At 40.3% G+C, this 19,652-nt stretch overlaps 1 protein-coding gene across 12 annotated transcripts in view; it reads left to right on the forward strand.

Annotated features, from left to right (window-relative positions):
- LOC126298875 (tetratricopeptide repeat protein 39B-like) overlaps nt 1-19,652 on the forward strand; it is a 335,246-nt gene that overhangs the window by 170,071 nt on the left and 145,523 nt on the right. For 6 of the 12 annotated variants that reach the window (XM_049990399.1, XM_049990398.1, XM_049990402.1 and 3 more), the window contains exon 2: nt 14,162-14,282. In XM_049990399.1, the coding sequence (XP_049846356.1) occupies nt 14,242-14,282 (41 nt within the window). In that variant the 5' untranslated portion in view covers nt 14,162-14,241. The remainder of the gene's footprint in view (nt 1-14,161; nt 14,283-19,652) is intronic. The other 6 variants (XM_049990392.1, XM_049990391.1, XM_049990395.1 and 3 more) reach the window with 1 other exon arrangement.

The following is a 19,652-nucleotide window of genomic DNA, read 5'->3' on the forward strand; positions in this document are numbered from 1 at the left end:
GGATCCTAATGCAGTTTGGAATTCCTGTGTGATGGTCTGAATAGAAGTCTTCCTATTACACATTACGACCCTCTTCAACTGTCGGCGGTCTCTGTCAGTCAACAGACGAGGCGGGCCTGTACGCTTTTGTGCTGAACGTGTCCCTTCACGTTTCCACATAACTATCACATCGGAAACAGAGGACCTAGGGATGTTTGATTATGGAAATCTCGCGTACAGGCATATGACACAAGTGACGCCCAATCATCTGACCACGTTCGAAGTCCGTGAATTCCGCGGAGGGCCCCATTCTGCTCTCTCACGATGTCTGATGACTACTGAGGTCGCTGATATGGAGTACCTGGCAGTAGGTGGTAACACTGTGCACCTAATATGAAAAGCGTATGTTTGGGGGGTGTCCGGGTACTTTTGATCACATAGTCTATATATATTTCCACTTCATGCACGACCTCGGCCACGGAGGTGAATTCATTATATTTAATAATTCAGAAACAGTCGTGGATAAATTAAACTGATGTGAAAGGAATAATCCGCACTGGCTGTAGAATACTTTCTATTAAAATTCCGACCGGTTTCGCGTCACTAGAAGACGCATCCTCAGGTGATAAAGATTCTTTTTAACAAGTCATCGCTATAAGGTAACTGCCTCAGAGCCACTTCCCACGATTCACTCAAGTTGTAAACAAATAGTGCGCTAAAGCGGTAGTCCTTGATTAAAGGGTGTTGTGTGATGTCCTTAGGTTAGTTATGTTTAAGTAGTTGTAAGTTCTAGGGGACTGATGACCATAAAGTCCGATAGCGCTCAGAGCCATTTGAACCTTGCTTAAAATGAAGTGGGTAGCAGAACCGTGCCACAAGCAGCAAGGTGGCTGAGCGGCAGAGGGCATGGCGATACCGAGGATGCATGCTCTAGTGACGTGAAACTGGTCGTGCCGTTTCTTCAAAAGTATTCTGTAGCCAGTGCGGATTATTTTTCCAAATGTGCACATTTGGCTATGGTTGTCCACAGTTTAAAATAACATTCTCGAGAAACTAAACTGTTTTGTGCATTCAAAATCACTTGACGTTAAATAGGCTATATATGATGTGATTATGAAAAAATATCGTTTTAAAAAAAGATAATTATAAAATTATGAAAATGTTATATTCTGCTTTGTTTCTCGCAGTAAGTTTTAACTGAAAACCTGTGAACGACATCTACCGAACAGAATCAGGACGGCAGAGCATTTAAAATAATATACACATTGTTTCCTTACACTGGTCACGAAATTACGGATGTCACACCCTCTGCCTGCAGACAGTAAAAAGTGATTTACTGTTATTGCAAGTATGACACTCAGGGAACTGTTTGTGTATCTTCATAAGCGTAGGTACCCTTTTTTTAATAGTCGAAAATTTTTCACTCTTTCACGTAGGCTAGTTAGCAGAAGACCGACTGAACGCCAGAATTGTTATACACGTAAATTGGGGGTGGCCTCCGGGCTGGAAATAGATTTGATAATTGTCAAAATCTCTCAGAATTCTGATGCTTCTCACAGTCACGGCGTGTGAAATTTTAATTACAGATGACTGTTTTTGTTTAAAAGCGAGTGACTTCCGGCTCTTGACTTAAGGAAGCAAGCAGAGCGGTGTATACTTTGTCCCCACAATTCACTTGGAACTGCTTATTCAGTATCTGCCCGTATGACACAGGTAACCTTTGGACATGAGCTTTCTACTCGTGCTGAATGAAATATTTTACTCGGTATTTCTCTAAGAATGAGCAAGGGCATATTTGTAGATGCGTGGGTGACGTCCGTTTCGATCCAAGATAATGGGCACTATGAAGTTACAAGGAATTTTTTTAGCGATTTTTCGGTAAAATGATTAACCTTCGGTTCACGTAGGGTAACACATCGCCCATCGTCTGTCAGAACCGACCGACATCCTGACAGAAAAAAGAACGTGTATGTGCTAAAGAGTGTTGACGTGTGCAGGCCAAACGTGTGTGTGATTGCACATGAAAGTTAGTACAGATAAAAGCGCACGCACGAGATAAGAGAGGTCAAGTTGAAAATTATTTGGGTATAAGATAGTTTCAAAAAACGACAAAGCTGACAATTTTTTTGCACAAAAGTAAATTTTGCATTGTTTCACGAATTGCGGTAAAATTAGCGCTATTTTAGGGCTACTTAACGTATCTGTTTTGTCCCAGAAGGCTCAGAAAATATGAATAGGTGTTATAAGAAAAGATCTAAGAACGGGTGCAACGCCGAAATGTCCTTTTAGGCGATTGTTTGCATGACCCGAGTACATTTCTGCATATTATACATACTCTTCAGTGTTTGATCTTATGCTCAGTCTAAAAAAATCACGTTAGGTGCTTTCCATATTTGCTGTGAAACTTCCATCTGTGTACATGCATAGCCAATGACGTCACGTGTGCAAGTGTGCAGATCATTCACAACTGACTTTAGATTTTGTAATAGGATCAAATCGTGTGATAGTTTTTCTTCTTCTTCTTTTGAACAGGATGTAAAAATCAGTACCGTCAGCAGGGTAGCTTGAAACGATTTGCAGTTATCTTGTTTTTTATGTTGGCATCATGGTGTGCGTAATATAATTGTTGGTTTGGTGTGTGATTCTGGACAGCCATACGATGAGCAGTGGTTTTATCAAGAAATTGAAGTAAATGAATGAAGCTATAATCCTCTCATATCGTTTATGTTGTTGGCGATTTTAGACCCGAAAATTTACCTTTGAAAACGTGTTTTATACAAGCCAGCGTTTGAAATTCCTGGTAATTTCATGAAACCTTAAACATAGCCGATCTATTGCTGATGACGCCACAATAAAAATTCGTTGTTATCGCACCAGGCTTGTTCACATTTTTTTTTTAAAATTATTCTATGTCCAAAGCTGGATAATTTGGAGCAACTATAAATATTTCATACTCGTTCAAAAGAACAGAGGCCATCATCATCATCATCTCTGTTGCGTTGATGACTATAATACAGTAATAATTCTAGAACTGAATTTACCCGAAAGTGCGATGAAGGCTTAGAGAAAGAAGCTTCAAAGAGGTTTGTTACTCAAATTAAAAACTTTGGTGGGTAATGGCCTTCTTTAGTCTTCAAAGGTTTTTAAAGCGCTATAGCTGCCTCCGCATGCGACAGAATTCCTAAAGTGTCAAATCGCTGCATTCTTATATTACTCAAACTTACTATACAGTAATTAATAATTTTACAGCTAAATAATTCTTGTGGGTTTTTAAAAACGTTTCTAGATTGGTACCACTTACACACGACGTTTTTACCGTGTGATTTAACGTCAGAAACATAAGCGTTTCAAGAAATCTTCTACCAAGATGTAACTTGAATCACCAATATTTCCACATTTTTGTAATGGTAAATATCGACCTACAATTGTATTACCTACTAGCTGTTACCCGCGACTGTGCTCGCGTATCAGTAGTTTCGTTTTGGTAATTAGGGTAAGCATAGCTGTGATTGACCAACGTACGATGCGGCGGATTGCCCAATGTCTGTGCTGAGCCATACGCGAAGACACGTCTAGCCATCGAACGTTGGAGTGGCTATACATTGTTCAACGTGTACAGCACGCAACGGGTTTAATAACTATTTAACATGTTTCATGTTCAGTGATGTAAAAAAAGTTTTATTCCCTACTTCACCCTCTTAGGTGTCGATTTTTAAATAGCCTTACCAAATTTCATCGAATTCAGTTCATGGTTTAACTGTGAAAATATAATAGACAGAGTTACATTCGCATTCAATAATATAAGTATGTAAGTATGGATTACACACATTGAAGATTATATAAGCATCGTATCACGTACCATATATTAACCAATAAAAGCACTTTCACAAATAAGAAGTTTAAAAGTCAAAGAGTAAATAGCTTTTCTAAAAAGAAAATATTTTCCCCTAATTTGCGTAATTTTCTTCGAAACAATAAATATCTTGTACTACACACTTCCTAAAGGAGCCCGTATTCATATACAGGATTCAAGCTATCGCCATAGCAAATTTCATCGAAATTTGTTCAGCGGTTTAGTCGTGAAAACTTAACAAAGTTACTTTCGCATGTATAATATCAGTATGAGTAAAACTTTAAATTACAATATCATTTTTTCGTGATTAGATTTTGATGAAATAAAGCCTGTACGTTGCCCCAAGCTACGCTTAAGTTACCATGAAAATTCGTGTATTAGTTTTGGAGATTAGCGCGTTCAGACGAAAGGACCTCGGTTTTACAGTTTATTTTTAGTATAGGTTGGAGAACGCAAATTATAGCATGCCTCAAAGTTTGGAATACATTTTATTGTTGTGATGCGGGATGGCTCCAGAGTTCAAAAGCATTTAAAGTACCTCAAAAGACGATCTTCTTTGTATACAAGTTTGAATACGCACCGAGGCTGTGATACGTATACACACTCACGGGTGTGTGAGGCGATTCCTACAGCCATCACTTTTCAAATAACGGAGCTCAAGACAATTTTGGTCGAATACCTTGAACTTCTGGAGCTTCTTATCAGTCCCTCCCCCCCCCCTTTTTTTTAAGCGTTGTGGGTATTTACTTAGACCCCAGAACGTGTCAGTGGTCATAACGCAACCCGGCAAGAACGGTGACAACGCAAGCACTACTTAACATAAATCGACTTAAATAAGTCTATAGAACATATACTGAGATAGTATAAGCGTCCTTTAAATGTCAAGTAAGTAATTTGTACAGTAAATTTCATTACAGTCTGTACAACAGTAGTATGGACGTACAGTTCTGTTTTCGTCGAATGTGAGGTGGTGGTGTTGTTGTTGCTGTCGTCTTCAGTCCTGAGACTGGTCTGATGCAGCTCTCCATGCTACTCTATCCTGTGCAAGCTTCTTCGTCTCCCAGTAATTACTGAAGCCTCCTCAGAATCTGCTTAGTGTATTCATCTCTTGGTCTCCCTCTACGACTTTTAGCCTCCACGCTGCCCTCCAATGCTAAATTTGTGATCCCTTGATGCCTCAGAACATGTTCTACCAACCGGTCCCTTCTTCTTGTCAAGTTGTGCCACAAACTCCTCTTCTCCCCAATTCTATTCAATACCTCCTCATTAGTTATGTGATCTACCCACCTAATCTTCAGCATTCTTCTGTAGCACCACATTTCGAAAGCTTCTATTCTCTTCTTGTCCTAACTATCTATCACCCATGTTTCACTTCCATACATGGCTACACTCCATACAAATACTTTCAGAAACGACTTCCTGACACTTAAATCAATACTCGATGTTAACAAATTTCTCTTCTTCAGAAACACTTTCCTTGCCATTGCCAGTCTACATTTTATATCCTCTCTACTTCGACCATCATCAGTTACTTTGCTCCCCAAATAGCAAAACTCCTTTACTACTTTAAGTGTCTCATTTCCTAGTCTAATACCTTCAACATCACCCGACTTAATTCGACTACATTCCATTATCCTCGTTTTGCTTTTGTTGATGTTCATCTTATACCCTCCTTTCAAGACACTATCCATTTCGTTCAACTGCTCTTCCAAGTCCTTTGCTGTCTCTGACAGAATTACAATGTCATCGGCGAACCTCAAAGTTATTTCTTCTCCATGGATTTTAATACCTACTCTGAACTTTTCTTTTGTTTCCTTTACTGCTTGCTGAATATACAGATTGAATAACATCGGGGACAGGCTACAACCCTGTCTCCCTCCCTTCCTAACCGCTGCTTCCCTTCCATGCCCCTCCACTCTTATAACTGCCATCTGGTTTCTGTACAAATTGTAAATAGCCTTTCGGTATTTTACCCCTGCCACCTTCATAATTTGAAAGAGAGTATTCCAGTCAACATTGTCAAAAGCTTTCTCTAAGTCTACAAATGCTAGAAACGTAGGTTTGCCTTTTCTTAGTCTTTCTTTTAAGATAAGTCGTAAGGTTAGTATCGCCTCACGTGTTCCAACATTTCTGCGGAATCCAAACTGATCTTCCGCAAGGTCCGCTTCTACCAGCTTTTCCATTCGTCTGTAAAGAATTCGTGTTAGTATTTTGCAGCTGTGACTTATTAAACTGATAGTTCGGTAATTTTCACATCTGTCAACACCTGCTTTCTTTGGGATTGGAATTATTATATTCTTCTTGAAGTCTGAGGGTATTTCGGCTGTTTCATACATCTTGCTCACCAGATGGTAGAGTTTTGTCACGACTGGCTCTCCCAAGGCCGTCAGTAGTTCCAATGGAATGTTGTCTACTCCCGGGGCCTTGTTTCGACTCAGGTCTTTCAGTGCTCTGTCAAACTCTTCACGCAGTATCGTATCTCCCATTTCATCTTCATCTACATCCCTTTCCATTTCCATAATATTGTCCTCAAGTACGTCGCCCTTGTATAAACCCTCTATATACTCCTTCCACCTTTCTCCTTTCCCTTCTTTGCTTAGAACTGGGTTTCCATCTGAGCTCTTGATGTTCATACAAGTGGCTCTCTTTTCTCCAAAGGTCTCTTTAATTTTCCTGTAGGCAGTATCTGTCTTACCCTTAGTGAGATAAGCCTCTACATCCTTACATTTGTCCTCTAGCCATCCCTGCTTAGCCATTTTGCACTTCCTGTCGATCTCATTTTTGAGACGTTTGTATTCCTTTTTGCCTGCTTCGTTTACTGCGTTTTTATATTTTCTCCTTTCATCAATTAAATTCAATATTTCTTCTGTTACCCAAGGATTTCCACTAGCCCTCGTCTTTTTACCTACCTGATCCTCCGCTGCCTTCACTACTTCATCCCTCAAAGCTACCCATTCTTCTTCTACCGTATTTCTTTCCTCCATTCCTGTCAATTGTTCGCTTATGCTCTCCCTGAAACTCTCTACAACCTCTCGTTCTTTCAGTTTATCCAGGTCCCATCTCCTTAAATTCCCACCTTTTTGCAGTTTCTTCAGTTTTAATCTACAGTTCATAACCAATAGATGGTGGTCAGAGTCCACATCTGCCCCTGGAAATGTCTTACAGTTTATAACCTGGTTCCTAAAGCTCTGTCTTACCATTTTATAATCTATCTGATACCTTCTAGTGTCTCCAGGATTCTTCCATGTATACAAACTTCCTTTATGATTCTTGAATCAAGTGTTAGTTATGATTAAGTCGTGCTCTGTGCAAAATTCTACCAGACGGCTTCCTCTTTCATTTCACTCCCCCAATCCATATTCACCCACTATGTTTCCTTCTCTCCCTTTTCCTACTGACGAATTCCAGTCACCCATGACTATTAAATTTTCGTCTCCCTTCACTACCTGAATAATTTCTTTTATCTCATCATATATTTCATCAATTTCTTCATCATCTGCAGAGCTAGTTGGCATATAAACTTGTACTAGTGCAGTAGGCATGGGCCTCGTGTCTATCTTGGCCACAAGAATGCCTTCACTATGCTTTTGGTAGTAGGTTACCCGCACCCCTATTTTTTATTCATTATTAAACCTACTCCTGCATTACCCCTATTTGATTTTGTATTTATAACCCTGTATTCACCTGACCAAAATCTTGTTCCTCCTGCCACCGGACTTCACATTCCACGCTCCGATCCGTAGAACGTCAGTTTTCTTTCTCCCGATAACGACGTCCTCCTGAGTAGTCCCCGCTCGGAGATCCGAAGGGGGGACTATTTTACCTCCGGAATATTTTACCCAAGAGGACGCCATCATCATTTAACCATACAGTGAAGCTGCATGCCCTCGGGAAAAATTATGGCTGTATTTTCAAATGGTTCAAATGGCTCTGAGCACTATGGGACTCAACTGCTGTGGTCATCAGTCCCCTAGAACTTAGAACTACTGAAACCTAACTAACCTAAGGACATCGCACACATCCATGCCCGAGGCAGGATTCGAACCTGCGACGTAGCAGTCGCACGGTTCCGTACTGCGCGCCTAGAACCGCGAGACCACCACGGCCGGCGGCCGTAGTTTCCCCTTGCTTTCAGCCGATCGCAGTACCAGCACAGCAAGGCCGTTTTGGTTAGTGTTGCAAGGCCAGATCAGTCAATCATCCAGACTGTTGCCCCTGCAACTACTGAAAAGGCTGCTGCCCCTCTTCAGGAACCACACGTTTGTCTGGCCTCTCAACAGATAACCCTCCGTTGTGGTTGCACCTACGGTACGGCCATCTGTATCGCTGAGGCACGCAAGCCTCCCCACCAACGGCAAGGTCCATGGTTCATGGGGGTAGGGTGGAGTGTTATCAGGTAATTATTAATTGATTTTTTTTAGTTGTTCCACTTCTCTTGATTTTCTAAAAACTATTTTGTTTTTGTTATAACACTTTCCACGTTTCTACTTTGTATATAATTACTTTCTATAATATGGCATCCGAATCTCCATCAGGCAAAACTGGGTACTTAAGTTAAAATAAAAAATGAAAAAGAAGTTTAAATTGTTGTATTAGAACGAATACTAAATGCAAAATATTAATTTCTGAAAATTAATACAACTTAATAAGGAACATTAATTAGGTAAAATTTAAAGAAAACAATTTACGAAAACATAGAACCATAAATGGACTTATATGATGCAGATATATTGTATGCCGAGAAAAAGGAGAAGCGTCCTTTCCCCCCCCCCCCCCCCCTCTTGTGCGCTGCAACGCACGAAATTTCGTAAAATTTACAATTGCTGTGATCGTCAAAACAGTGTCTGTTCTTCAGACATTCACGCATATGTGAAGAGTATTGTATTGTATGTTAACCGGGAACCTAGAAACGACGGAGAGGCTCCGTCCCCGCCGCATCCCCAATGGTCTACAACCCCACGACGACTACCGCAGTCCACTTCACCCCTCCGCCGCCCCACACCGAACACAGGGTTATTGTGCGGTTCGGTCCCCGGTGGACCCCCCAGGGAACGTCTCACCCCAGACGAGTGTAACCCCTATGTTTGGTTGGTAGAGTAATGGTGGTGTACGCGTACGTGGAGAACTTGTTTGCGCAGCAATCGTCGACATAGTGTAACTGAGGCGGAATAAGGGGACCCAGCCCGCATTCGCCGACGCAGATGGAAAACCGCCTAAAAACCATCCACAGACTGGCCGCCGGTTCACCGGACCTCGACACAAATCCACCGGGCGGATTCGTGCCGGGGACCAGGCGTTCCTTCCCGCCCGGAAAGCCGTGCGTTGGACCGCACGGCCAACCAGGCGGGCTTGTGAAGAGCATTGTAATATAATGTACAGACACTGTATAAACACTGGCATTGCAATAATCAATTAAATTAACAAGTACATTCAAATTACCTTATACATGAAAAGTTTCACAACTCAGAATGTGGCGCATCGTGAAGTCGCCTACAAGACTGGCATTTCTGCTTTGAAGTGGACGAATTGCGAGATAGATATGTGACTGACGTTTTTCGTGCACGTTAAGGGACTTCACACGTACTTTTTGTGATAAAAACTAAAAATTGCAGTTTTTTTTCGCTTGTCACTGTTTTTGTCGGGACGCGATGTGCTGCAGCCTGTGTATTCAATTTTTATGATGCAGGAAGGCAATATATTCATATTCTTGTTTGAGGAGTGTCTGGTTCACATCCTGTTCTCTTTCTGTGATCAATAGTGCGTCTTATTTCTGTATAATATTTCTCTTGCGCTTATCAATCGCAAATAATGAGGTGAAAAGACTTCCCTCGAATGTGACTACAATCTTGCAGTATTAGTAAATCTCTTGCCACACGTCATTATCAGCAGGCAAAGGGTGTGATATCCGTCAATTCATGATCAGTATAAGGAAACAATCTTTGTAATGTTTGAAATGCACTGTCATCCAGCTCTGATCGATATATGTCAGAAGAAGTCTCTAAATTTGTGCCGTTGCCGTTTACAGGTTTTCTGTTAAATCTGACTGCGAGAAACAAAGTAAAACTTCTTATTGGCATAATTTTATAATTATCGTTATTTCAAAGATTATGTTTTCAAAATCACATCATATATAGCCGACATAATAGCGAGTGCTTTCAAATAGGCACACAAAACAGTTTAGTTTCTCCACGATTATTTGTGAGTTGTTAAATATAACGAACCTGCCTCTTTGCCACAGAGCGGGACTATCCGTGTGACGCCATTGTCACTCGAGTGGCACTGCCTACTGAGGCCAGTGGCACCCCTCGACTCAGTTTTATGAATCAAAGCACCGTTCGTTACGAAACTTGTATTATGAACGTATAAAGAGTCTTTGTACCTAATCTTAAAGGCACTCAAACAGTTCGAAAAGATTCGCCATTTACTTCCGGTGAATTTTTATATTTCGCCCACGAACATCTCTCCTGTCAGTTCTTCGACATGCGTTTGCTGCAAGTTAACTTGAGGCTTAATTTTTCATTTTCACCGAGTTCTTACGTTTGTCATTAGTATGACATACATTGAAATATATTGTCATAAAACATGCATTTCAGGCTGACCCTTTTTTTCTCTTAGAACTTATACTAATCACATAAGCCGAATGCCTTTAATGTACAACATACGGTTCTCAAGCATTTCACCATTGTTTCCATAGCAGAACAGGTCTAAACTGTTCTTTGTGAGCTGCAGCCAGCCGACTGAAACGTGCCGCGCTCACTGTTTGCAACGGAAGTCATGCCACTAGTCAACAAACGGCCGTCGCCACACTGACATATATAACACTGTGCGCGGCCTTCAAAATTTCCTCGTCAGCGGGTGGCTGGTTCTTTGACGCATCGACGAGTCAGCTTTTTTGCTCCTGTCGTCTGCTGACATCTGAAGCTCAGCCAAAACCGATGATCGTGCAAATCGCACCCTCGTATACTCAGCGAGTTCAGGTTTGGTACTGCTTATACTCCCATTTACAGCCAGCCAACTGTCTTTTGGAGGGAATGAAGCACAAGAAGTACAATTTTTGCATAAACTCTATGTACCGAATTCGAGATATTGTCGAATCAATCGAGACAAACTGTGCATTTAAATTTATTTATTTATTTTTATTTGGTCCTTTGACATCTTGTGTAGATGTAGGACAAGTAAAAATGTTATGCAGAGATAAACATTACAAATTTTTCACACAAGGACAATACAAAAATTAACCATAATTTCACATTCAATCTAAATAACATTTACTACATGTATAATTGATATCCCACAAATGAGTCCTAGAGACAATACAGTTAGATAATAATACATACGAACACATTTATGCATTAAGAATATACAAAAATTAATCATGATTACACATTAAATTTTAGTAACATTTACTACATATGTAGTTGTTATCCTACAAATGATTCCTATAGACACTACAGTTAGACACTGCATAGATTTGATCGCATTTATTCATTTACTACACCTGTTTGCAGTTTTATGTTCCTCAGACAGAAGTGGTATCTGCATTAAGAGTAGAAATTGTGTTTCATCAGCAGTAGCTCTTGTTGTTGTTGTTGTTGTTGTTGTTGTTGGTGGTGGTGGTGGCTTCTTTTAACAGGCTTTCTGTACTTATCATTTTTATTCTGAATGGAAGATTATTAGACGATTGTGTTGCACTGTGTAGGACACTTTTCTGGGAGGCAGATGTTCTGATATGAGAGAGGTGAATATTATTGCAATTCCTTGTTTCATGATTATGTCCAGAGCTGTTTTGTTTATAAGCATAAATCTGCTTATGAAACTATTTAAATCTGCTTATGAGACTTGTCTTTGCCAAAGAAGTTCTGTAAGTATTCAGCTCACAAATTTATTGTGCAGTTCTCTCTCTCTCTCTCTCTCTCTCTCTCTCTCTCTCTCTCTCTCTGCCTGCTTAATCACCTGTTGTAACGGCGACTGAAACGGTCGCGGGGTTGCCGAGAATGAAAGCGTAGTGGGACCAAATGGGAGCGGCCTGTGAACAAACGGAACGAATGGGGAGGGACAGACACGAACAAGAACGGACGACCGAGCAAGACCTAACGAACAACAACACGCAAATAGCAACGTGGTCACAAGCGAAACCAAACAAATCCACAATGTCCGCCCGTACACGGAAACAAAGTAATGTAAACTCGCTATCTGTAGGCGAGATGTCGATACACTAACGCAAATGTCAGGCTGCCTGCTGAGCGAGAGGCAGGCACTTAAATACATGATAGAGTACGTCGTTATTGGCCGCATGGCGCCCTCACATTATGAGCGGGCCAGGAGCGCGACGGCTGGAGAGACCTCTAGTCAAATTGAGGTTCATGTCGTCTGGCACGGATTCGAAACCCACGGTGCTCGGTACCTGATCACCTTTATTCCCTTACCTCTTCCGGTGCCAAACAACTCGTAAGAAATTTGGATAGAGTTTTAGCTGTACCAGAATTGAAGTTTTCAGCACTTCACTACTATCAAAATACTCTCAAGAGAAAAGTAATTTTGTGAAATATTAGTGACAGTAATAGGGGTGTGGTGGGTTCAATAATTTCTTAGATAGTCGCTGGACAGTGTAAGGTGCATGGTGTAGGTCTGCATTGTTATGAACTGAGGCCATTCCAGATCATAGTTTTCCAATCCAAAAATATCTGCCTCCATAGCCCAAGTTGCATTCTTGTGTGGTGGGCCTCGTCTCTGAGGTACCCATTTAGAACCCTTGTGCAAGTTCTTGATTATCAGACATTTGTGTCAGTGTGTTTTACGAACTTACTAAGTCTAGCGGGATCGAGTGAAGCTACTGGACGTGCTTTCAGGAGAATAGCAATCCAAATCCCCATCTGGTCATCAAGATTCTGGCTTTTTGTGGTTACCCTAAATTCTGTAAGGAAAAAGAAGACCGGGAAGGTTTCTCTGAAAAGAACATAGTCAAAGTTATTGTCTCTCGTACCCCACTCTGCACTCATGTTCTTTCTCTAACAGTCTTGTTGCCAAAAGGATGTTGAACCCTAATCCTCCTCCTTCCTGCCTGGAAGAATTTCTGAGCATCTCCAGTGTCTTGCAGAGTGATGCCATAAAACACTACTAAACGGCTTGCTGTAGACAGTGAGCCACAGGGAAAGTAAAGTTAATTAGTCATTTCTGAAAGTGTTTGGTAGTACACATCAGATGTCATTGGTGTTCCCTGTTCCATGAAGTTCATCAAACCACACCTTTATGTTCCTAAAATGCTGTTCAGATTTAATTTGTAGATAGTATTTGTTTGATCAATTTGGCTCTGTTCAATGTGAATGACACGCTGTTTGTAAGGCCTTGTGCCGAATGTCGGAAGCCCAATTTTCATTATAAACTGAGCAATCCCACTGTGGAGGAAAACTCAATTCCCCTAGAAAAAAGCACAAAAATTAAATGACAGATATCATAATTTTATGAGAGCTACTTTCAATTTTGCACATGTCTTGCATATAGTTTACAATAATGAAGTGACTTTTTTACCATTCTTATACTGGGAAAGGTCTTCTGTCTGACTGCTGGGTCTCCCACTGGGGAATCGGGCAGAAATTCGCCATTAGTATATCGATGAAATGATGCTAATGTTGACATTGAATGATTTAGTACAATTACAGAAAGTCTATAATTGGAATGGCAAGGCAAGGGATTGGAATTCTTTTTCTTTAAAATTATGTCTAATACCTTAAACACAGCAAGATCTCCAGAAGAATGCCTCAATACCACTAAAGAGAAGTTCTTTAAGATAGAAAAGAAGCTATTTAAGATTGAGAACCAAACTAGTTTTTCAATTCAGCAAATATAACTATTGTGTTTGATACATGCTTTGCTTACAAGCAAAATCTTCAAAAAGTCTGCATTAAAAAAAAGAGAAAAGAAAGACCTATGAAAGATAACAAGAATTGTTGAATGAGCAAGAGATAAAAATGTGCTAATTATAAAGGCAATCGTGCCAGTACTGATGTTTGAAATGAGGTGTAAATTGATATATATATATCTTGACTCAAAATAATGAATATAGTTGATAGGTATTGTCCAGAAGTTGGGGTGTGGCTCTTTTCCCTGAAGTGTGATAAAAGTACTGAGAGGGATACTGATTTTTTTCTGTGCGAATCTCTCCATAATATACGATTCAGCATTATCATTAATTTGTTTTGAATGTATGTTCCTGTCCTTCATTGGTCAGATGAATGTATGGCAGTAATTCATTAACCAATTTAGTAATGTCCATGGTGTTTTATATTATGTATTACAAATTTGTCATCATCATATTTTTTTCTGTTTCAGGTTTACTTCTCCACATAGATACGTGTAATTCTTCCATCCCAGGCTGAATAACATCAGTGAAGACAACATGGAAAATATTGATGGAGATGATGAGGCAAGTTGTAAATTATGAAATTTCATTGTAGTAACCTACCAGAACAGAAAGTAAGTAAGTAAATTTAATGTGAAACCTTGTGTAATGCAAATCACATGTTTTGTGATAGCTGAAATTACTGAGAATTTGTCTGTGCACTCAAACCTGTAACTTTCACAACAAACAATTTAATTTCTACTTTCAGGTGCTGTGAATTCGGTTTATTTATTTTGTAAAAATGATTTATAGTTAAGTTTCATATGCTCAATGTTGGGCTGAAACAAAAATAAAATTATGCGAACAATAAGTATCTACACATATCAAAAAAAGTTTTGCATCACCTTCGTTCCGAGAGTTTCGGAACCTGTACAGAAAATAGACATAGAGATCAACATAAACATCATCTCTGCCCTTTTTATTGCTCATGAAACGCGCACATTGCATGTTGTACCACCATACTGCACGACCTTCAGAGATGGTGGTCCAGATTACTGTACACACCAATACCTCTAATAACCATGACCTCTTGCATTGATGCCTGCCTGTATTCATCATGGCATACTATCCACAAGTTCATCAAGGCACTATTGGTCCAGATTTTCCCACATCTCAATCGACGATTCGGCGTAGATCCCTTAGAGAGTCACTTCGCCAATAAACAGCCCTTTTCAGTCCATCCGAGGCATGTTCGATAGGGTTCATGTCTGGGGAATATTCTGGCCACTCTATTCGAGCGATGTCATCATCGTGAAGGAAGTCATTAACAAGATATGCACGATGAGGGGTGCAAATTGTCATCCATGAAGACAAATGCCTTGCCAATATGCTGCCGATATGGTTGCACTATCGGTCAGAGGATGACATTCATGTATTGTACAGCCATTACTGCGCCTCTCATGACCACCAGCGGAGTACGTCTTCCCCACATAATGCTGCCCCAAGACAGCAGGGAACCTCCACCTTGCTGCACTCATTGGACAGTGTGTCCAAGGTGCTCAGCCTGACCGGGTTGCCTCCAAACACATCTCAGACGATTGTCTGGTTGAAGGCATATGCGACACTCATCGGTGAAGAAAACATGATGCCAATCCTGAGTGGTCCTTTTGGCATGTTGTTGGGCCCATCTGCACCGTGCTGCATGATGTCGTGGTTGCAAAGACGGACCTCACCATGGATATCTGGAGTGAAGTTCCGCATCATGTAGCCTGTTGTAATACGACGTCTTGTGGCTGCTCAAAAAGTGTTGTTCAACATGTTGGCTTTGCTGTCAGGGTTCCTCCGAGCCATAATCCGTAGGTAGAGGTCATCCACTGCAGTAGTAGCCCTCGGGGGCCTGAGTGAGGCATGTCATCGACAGTTGCACTGTCTCTGTATCTCTTCCATGTCTGAACAACATCAATTTGGTTCACTCTGAGGTGGCTGGATGCTTCCCTTGTTGAGAGCCCTTGCTGGCCGAAAGTAACAATGCGGACGTGATCGAACCATGGTATTGACCGTCTAGGCATGGTTGAACTACAGACAACATGAGCCATCTACCTCCTTCCTGATGGAATCACTGGAACTGATTCTACCTCCTTCCTGATGGAATCACTGGAACTGATTGGCCGTCAGACCCCCTCTGTCTATTAGGCGCTGCTCACGCATGGTTGTTTACATCTGTGGCCGGGTTTAGTGGCATCTCTGAACAGTCAAAGGGACTGTGTCTGTGATACAATATCCAAAGTCAACATCTATCTTTGGGAGTTCTGGGAACTGGGCTGATGCAAAACTTTTTCTGATGTGTGTATTTATCAGTGTTGAGCGATTTTTTAGTAACTGTTTACACATTTTGCTCACATTAGTGTTACTGTGTGGTGTAGCAATAGCTCATAGCAGTATAGCAGCATTACTAATTGTGAATGCTTGGGTTGTTAGTATATTTCATGTTTTATACCAGACTTCGGGTTAAGGTGGATAGGGATTGTGCTTGTTGTTTATAAATGCAGGAGGAGTTGGCCACTTGATGGAGACAGTTGTAAGCTGTGTTGGATGTAGTTGGCAGCATCAGTCTCCTGCTCAGGGCTACAAGCTTTAGCACATCTGGCGCCTGTGACATTGCCTGGGAACATTGATGTTGCAGAACCTTTAGATAGAACTGACTTGGTTGGTTAACACTCATCTGAGGTGTAATGGTGAACAGTAGTGAAATTTGCAATTTCTAAATGTAAGGCAAAAGTGGGTATTGGCTTCATGGCTGTCTTCTTACACTTTAGAAATAGATTTTAGATCTTGTCCATTGCTGAGACTATATCTGAGCCAGCATAGGATACCTTTTCTATTGGGGGCTGAGGCTGATCTTGCTGAAATGTCCAAACAAATCCTGTTGTTTGTTTCAAAATGGAGGTTTTAAATCATTGACACAATTCTGTAACTATCTTGGATGCAGGTTGCTTGAAGTTTGGTACTGTGTTAAGAATTGCAGAACACATTTTAATTGGCCAGGTGTGCACTACACACTGTAAGCTACTAAGACTAAGAGGGTACATGTGATGTGCACACATGGCATTCTAAGGATATCAAAACACTTCTACAGGCCCAATTAATTGCATATTGATTTCAGAGAGAGGAGAGTATTAGCCCCATTAATCACAAGGAGCAGCATTCTTCATAGCAGACTGAAGAAAGAAAATGTTGATTTTTTAAATTAGTTATTTGAATTAATGTTGCTAATCATCTCTCACAGTGCTAAGAATGGAAACCTGACTGAAACCAGAAGTTGAATAGCAGTGAAATTTTAAATGCTCATTATAATTTATTTTGCAAAGGTAAGCTGAACAAACGTGGTGGAGACATGTTTAGAGTAGCAAATGACACAATTACACCTAGTGATATTAGTAACAGTAACAAATGCAAAATAATTTGGCTGTAGAAAAGAGTTAGCGTCAATCAAATGTAGTAAATGGGTGCTATTATAGATCCCCAGTGTAGGGAGCCATAGTGGCAAAAAATTTCAGGGAAAATTTGGAGAAGATTGCATGTAAACTTCCTAAGCTTATTTAGTATTGGGGAGAAATTTCATCTTACCATGTGCAAACTGGGAGTGTCAAGTTATTAGGGTAGGTGGGAGGGACAGGGATTCATACTATTGTTCTAAATGCCTTATCCGAACAGTTACTCAGAGAATCATGAAATGCTGTAGCCATTGAGGAGCTGGGACTGGTAAGGCGCCTGGTTACCAAAACAGTAAAAACATTAACAAGAAAAGGCCATTTATTTATCAAAAATGCTACTACAGATATTAATGTATTTCTTAGCACACCTTTATTAGTCCTAAGAAATTTCAATAAATGCAAACAAATGAACAGTAAACTTTTAGAATTGGGAATTGAGCAATTTAACTGAAGCTAGCAAAACGCTTCACCCTGATCTGGTGATTCTATTCCAACCTAGATTAACAAGCACGTTAATAACCAAAACAGGGAGAAAAACATTTCCATTAGAAGAGTTACATACCAATAAACTATATGAGTGGACGTTTAGTTATCAGCTTAGACCAGACAATGAGCCACTATTAAATAAAACTACATAACAAATGAGCAATGATAAAAGACGTGTAAACAAATTTAAGAAGTGATGCCCAGCTAGCTTCAACTAATTGTAATATATTTAACGCTGTGCTCGAAAGCCAAGCCAGCCTGAGTAATACTCCTCAATTACAGATTGGGCTAAAAAACCCAATAAACTGGAAAATTTGTAACATAAACAGACAGAAACCCTCAGTGACAAACATAGTTTGCTTTTTAAAATTTGAATAAAGGTGTACCAATACAATTTGAACCAGAACGTCCCATGTGGCTTTGGTTAAGACAGGAAAATTGCATTTGCCTCTATCTATGCTGATACACATTGCTGGTACCACTCATACTAATCACGAATTATCCCCAAATCACAAAGGCAAAAGACTGAAATACACATGAATTAAAACAAAATTCATGAATGTAACTACTGATAAATGCTTCTTGGCAACAGTGGGTTTAACTGAAGCCTGAAATACACAGTATAAGAACACCACAGCACTGCAGATAACTCCAAATAGCTTTTTACATAGACTACATAACAAGATGCTCACCAAGTAATTTCATGTGGCTCAGCCATGCCACCTTGCCTGCAATTTCTGTAGATACCAAATGGCAGGTGTAATACCGAGGCTGTCTCCTGTCGAAATAGAGTGTCATGTTTTCCAGGCATGTAAATTGACAGGCTGACAGTGCAGACTTTTAATTCTGGCAGTTGCTTGCAGCACCAATGTCCCGCCATACGGCAGCTGCTGCCATTGGATGGCCATCCTGCTGTTATTGGTCGGCACTGACTGTGGCTGATCTGATCTGGGATGGCATTAAGTCAATGCAGCAGACTGTGTGTGCCCCTCCCCCACCCCCCTCCTGACAGGACACTAAATCATACATTGCTTAGCTACAGGTAGAGAGGCTAAACTGTACTTTTGAATATATATCGAAAGCACATGTGGCTCGAACTGACTAGTTAAGTTAACATCTTAGATCTTCTTGTTACAAACAGCCCCCAAACGTTTTGACTCTGTTTTCATACAACAGGACATCGGTGATTATAAAACCATTGTAACAACACTGAATATTTGTGTCAGTAGGAATGTTGAGAAAGGTGTGAAGATATTTCCACATAGTAAATATGACAGGAAACAGATTTCAGATTATCTGAGCAGCCAATATCAAACATTTGTCTATTTGTGCTCAAATCTTCATTCTAAGAGTTAAAAAATATGCATTAGACATACAGGTTCTGTGTCAAGTTGGGAAAGATTCACTGTGGTTCAACAGGCAAATATGCCTGGGAAATGAAAAGAGCTCCACTACAAATTTAAACATAACAAAAACATTGTTGGTAATTGAAATCTGAGTGAATTCAAAATTATCTTCAGGAGAAACATGCATTCAACAGATTCGAAAGTAAAATTGTACCTACCAATCTGACAAAAAATTCTGAGTCATTGGTCTTCTGTTAAGTCAGTCAGTTAATTAAAGTCACAGTCACTCAGTGACCATCCTGCCACCAAAACAGGGGATGATAGTGTAAAGCCTTAAATAATGTATTATATATTTCCAAAATTGTTTCACTGAATAAGTCACACAATCACATATCGAGATAATTGACCACAGGATAGAAAATCAACTAATATTGCTCAACAGAGAAAAGAAACTGGACCTGATTGAATATCGGTATGATGTTTAATAGAATATGTGAAAGAAATTGTTCCCCTTCTATTAGCAGTTTGTCATAGGTCACTGGATAATTGTGCCGCTATTAGAAAAAATGTGCAAGTCATTCCCATTTTCTGGAGGGTTCATCGAACAGATGCATACACTTCTAGGCCTATATCCTTAATGTCATTCAGTTGTAGAA

This window comes from Schistocerca gregaria, chromosome X, assembly GCF_023897955.1.
Source record: "Schistocerca gregaria isolate iqSchGreg1 chromosome X, iqSchGreg1.2, whole genome shotgun sequence".
In the NCBI taxonomy this organism is placed as follows: Eukaryota; Metazoa; Arthropoda; class Insecta; order Orthoptera; family Acrididae; genus Schistocerca; species Schistocerca gregaria.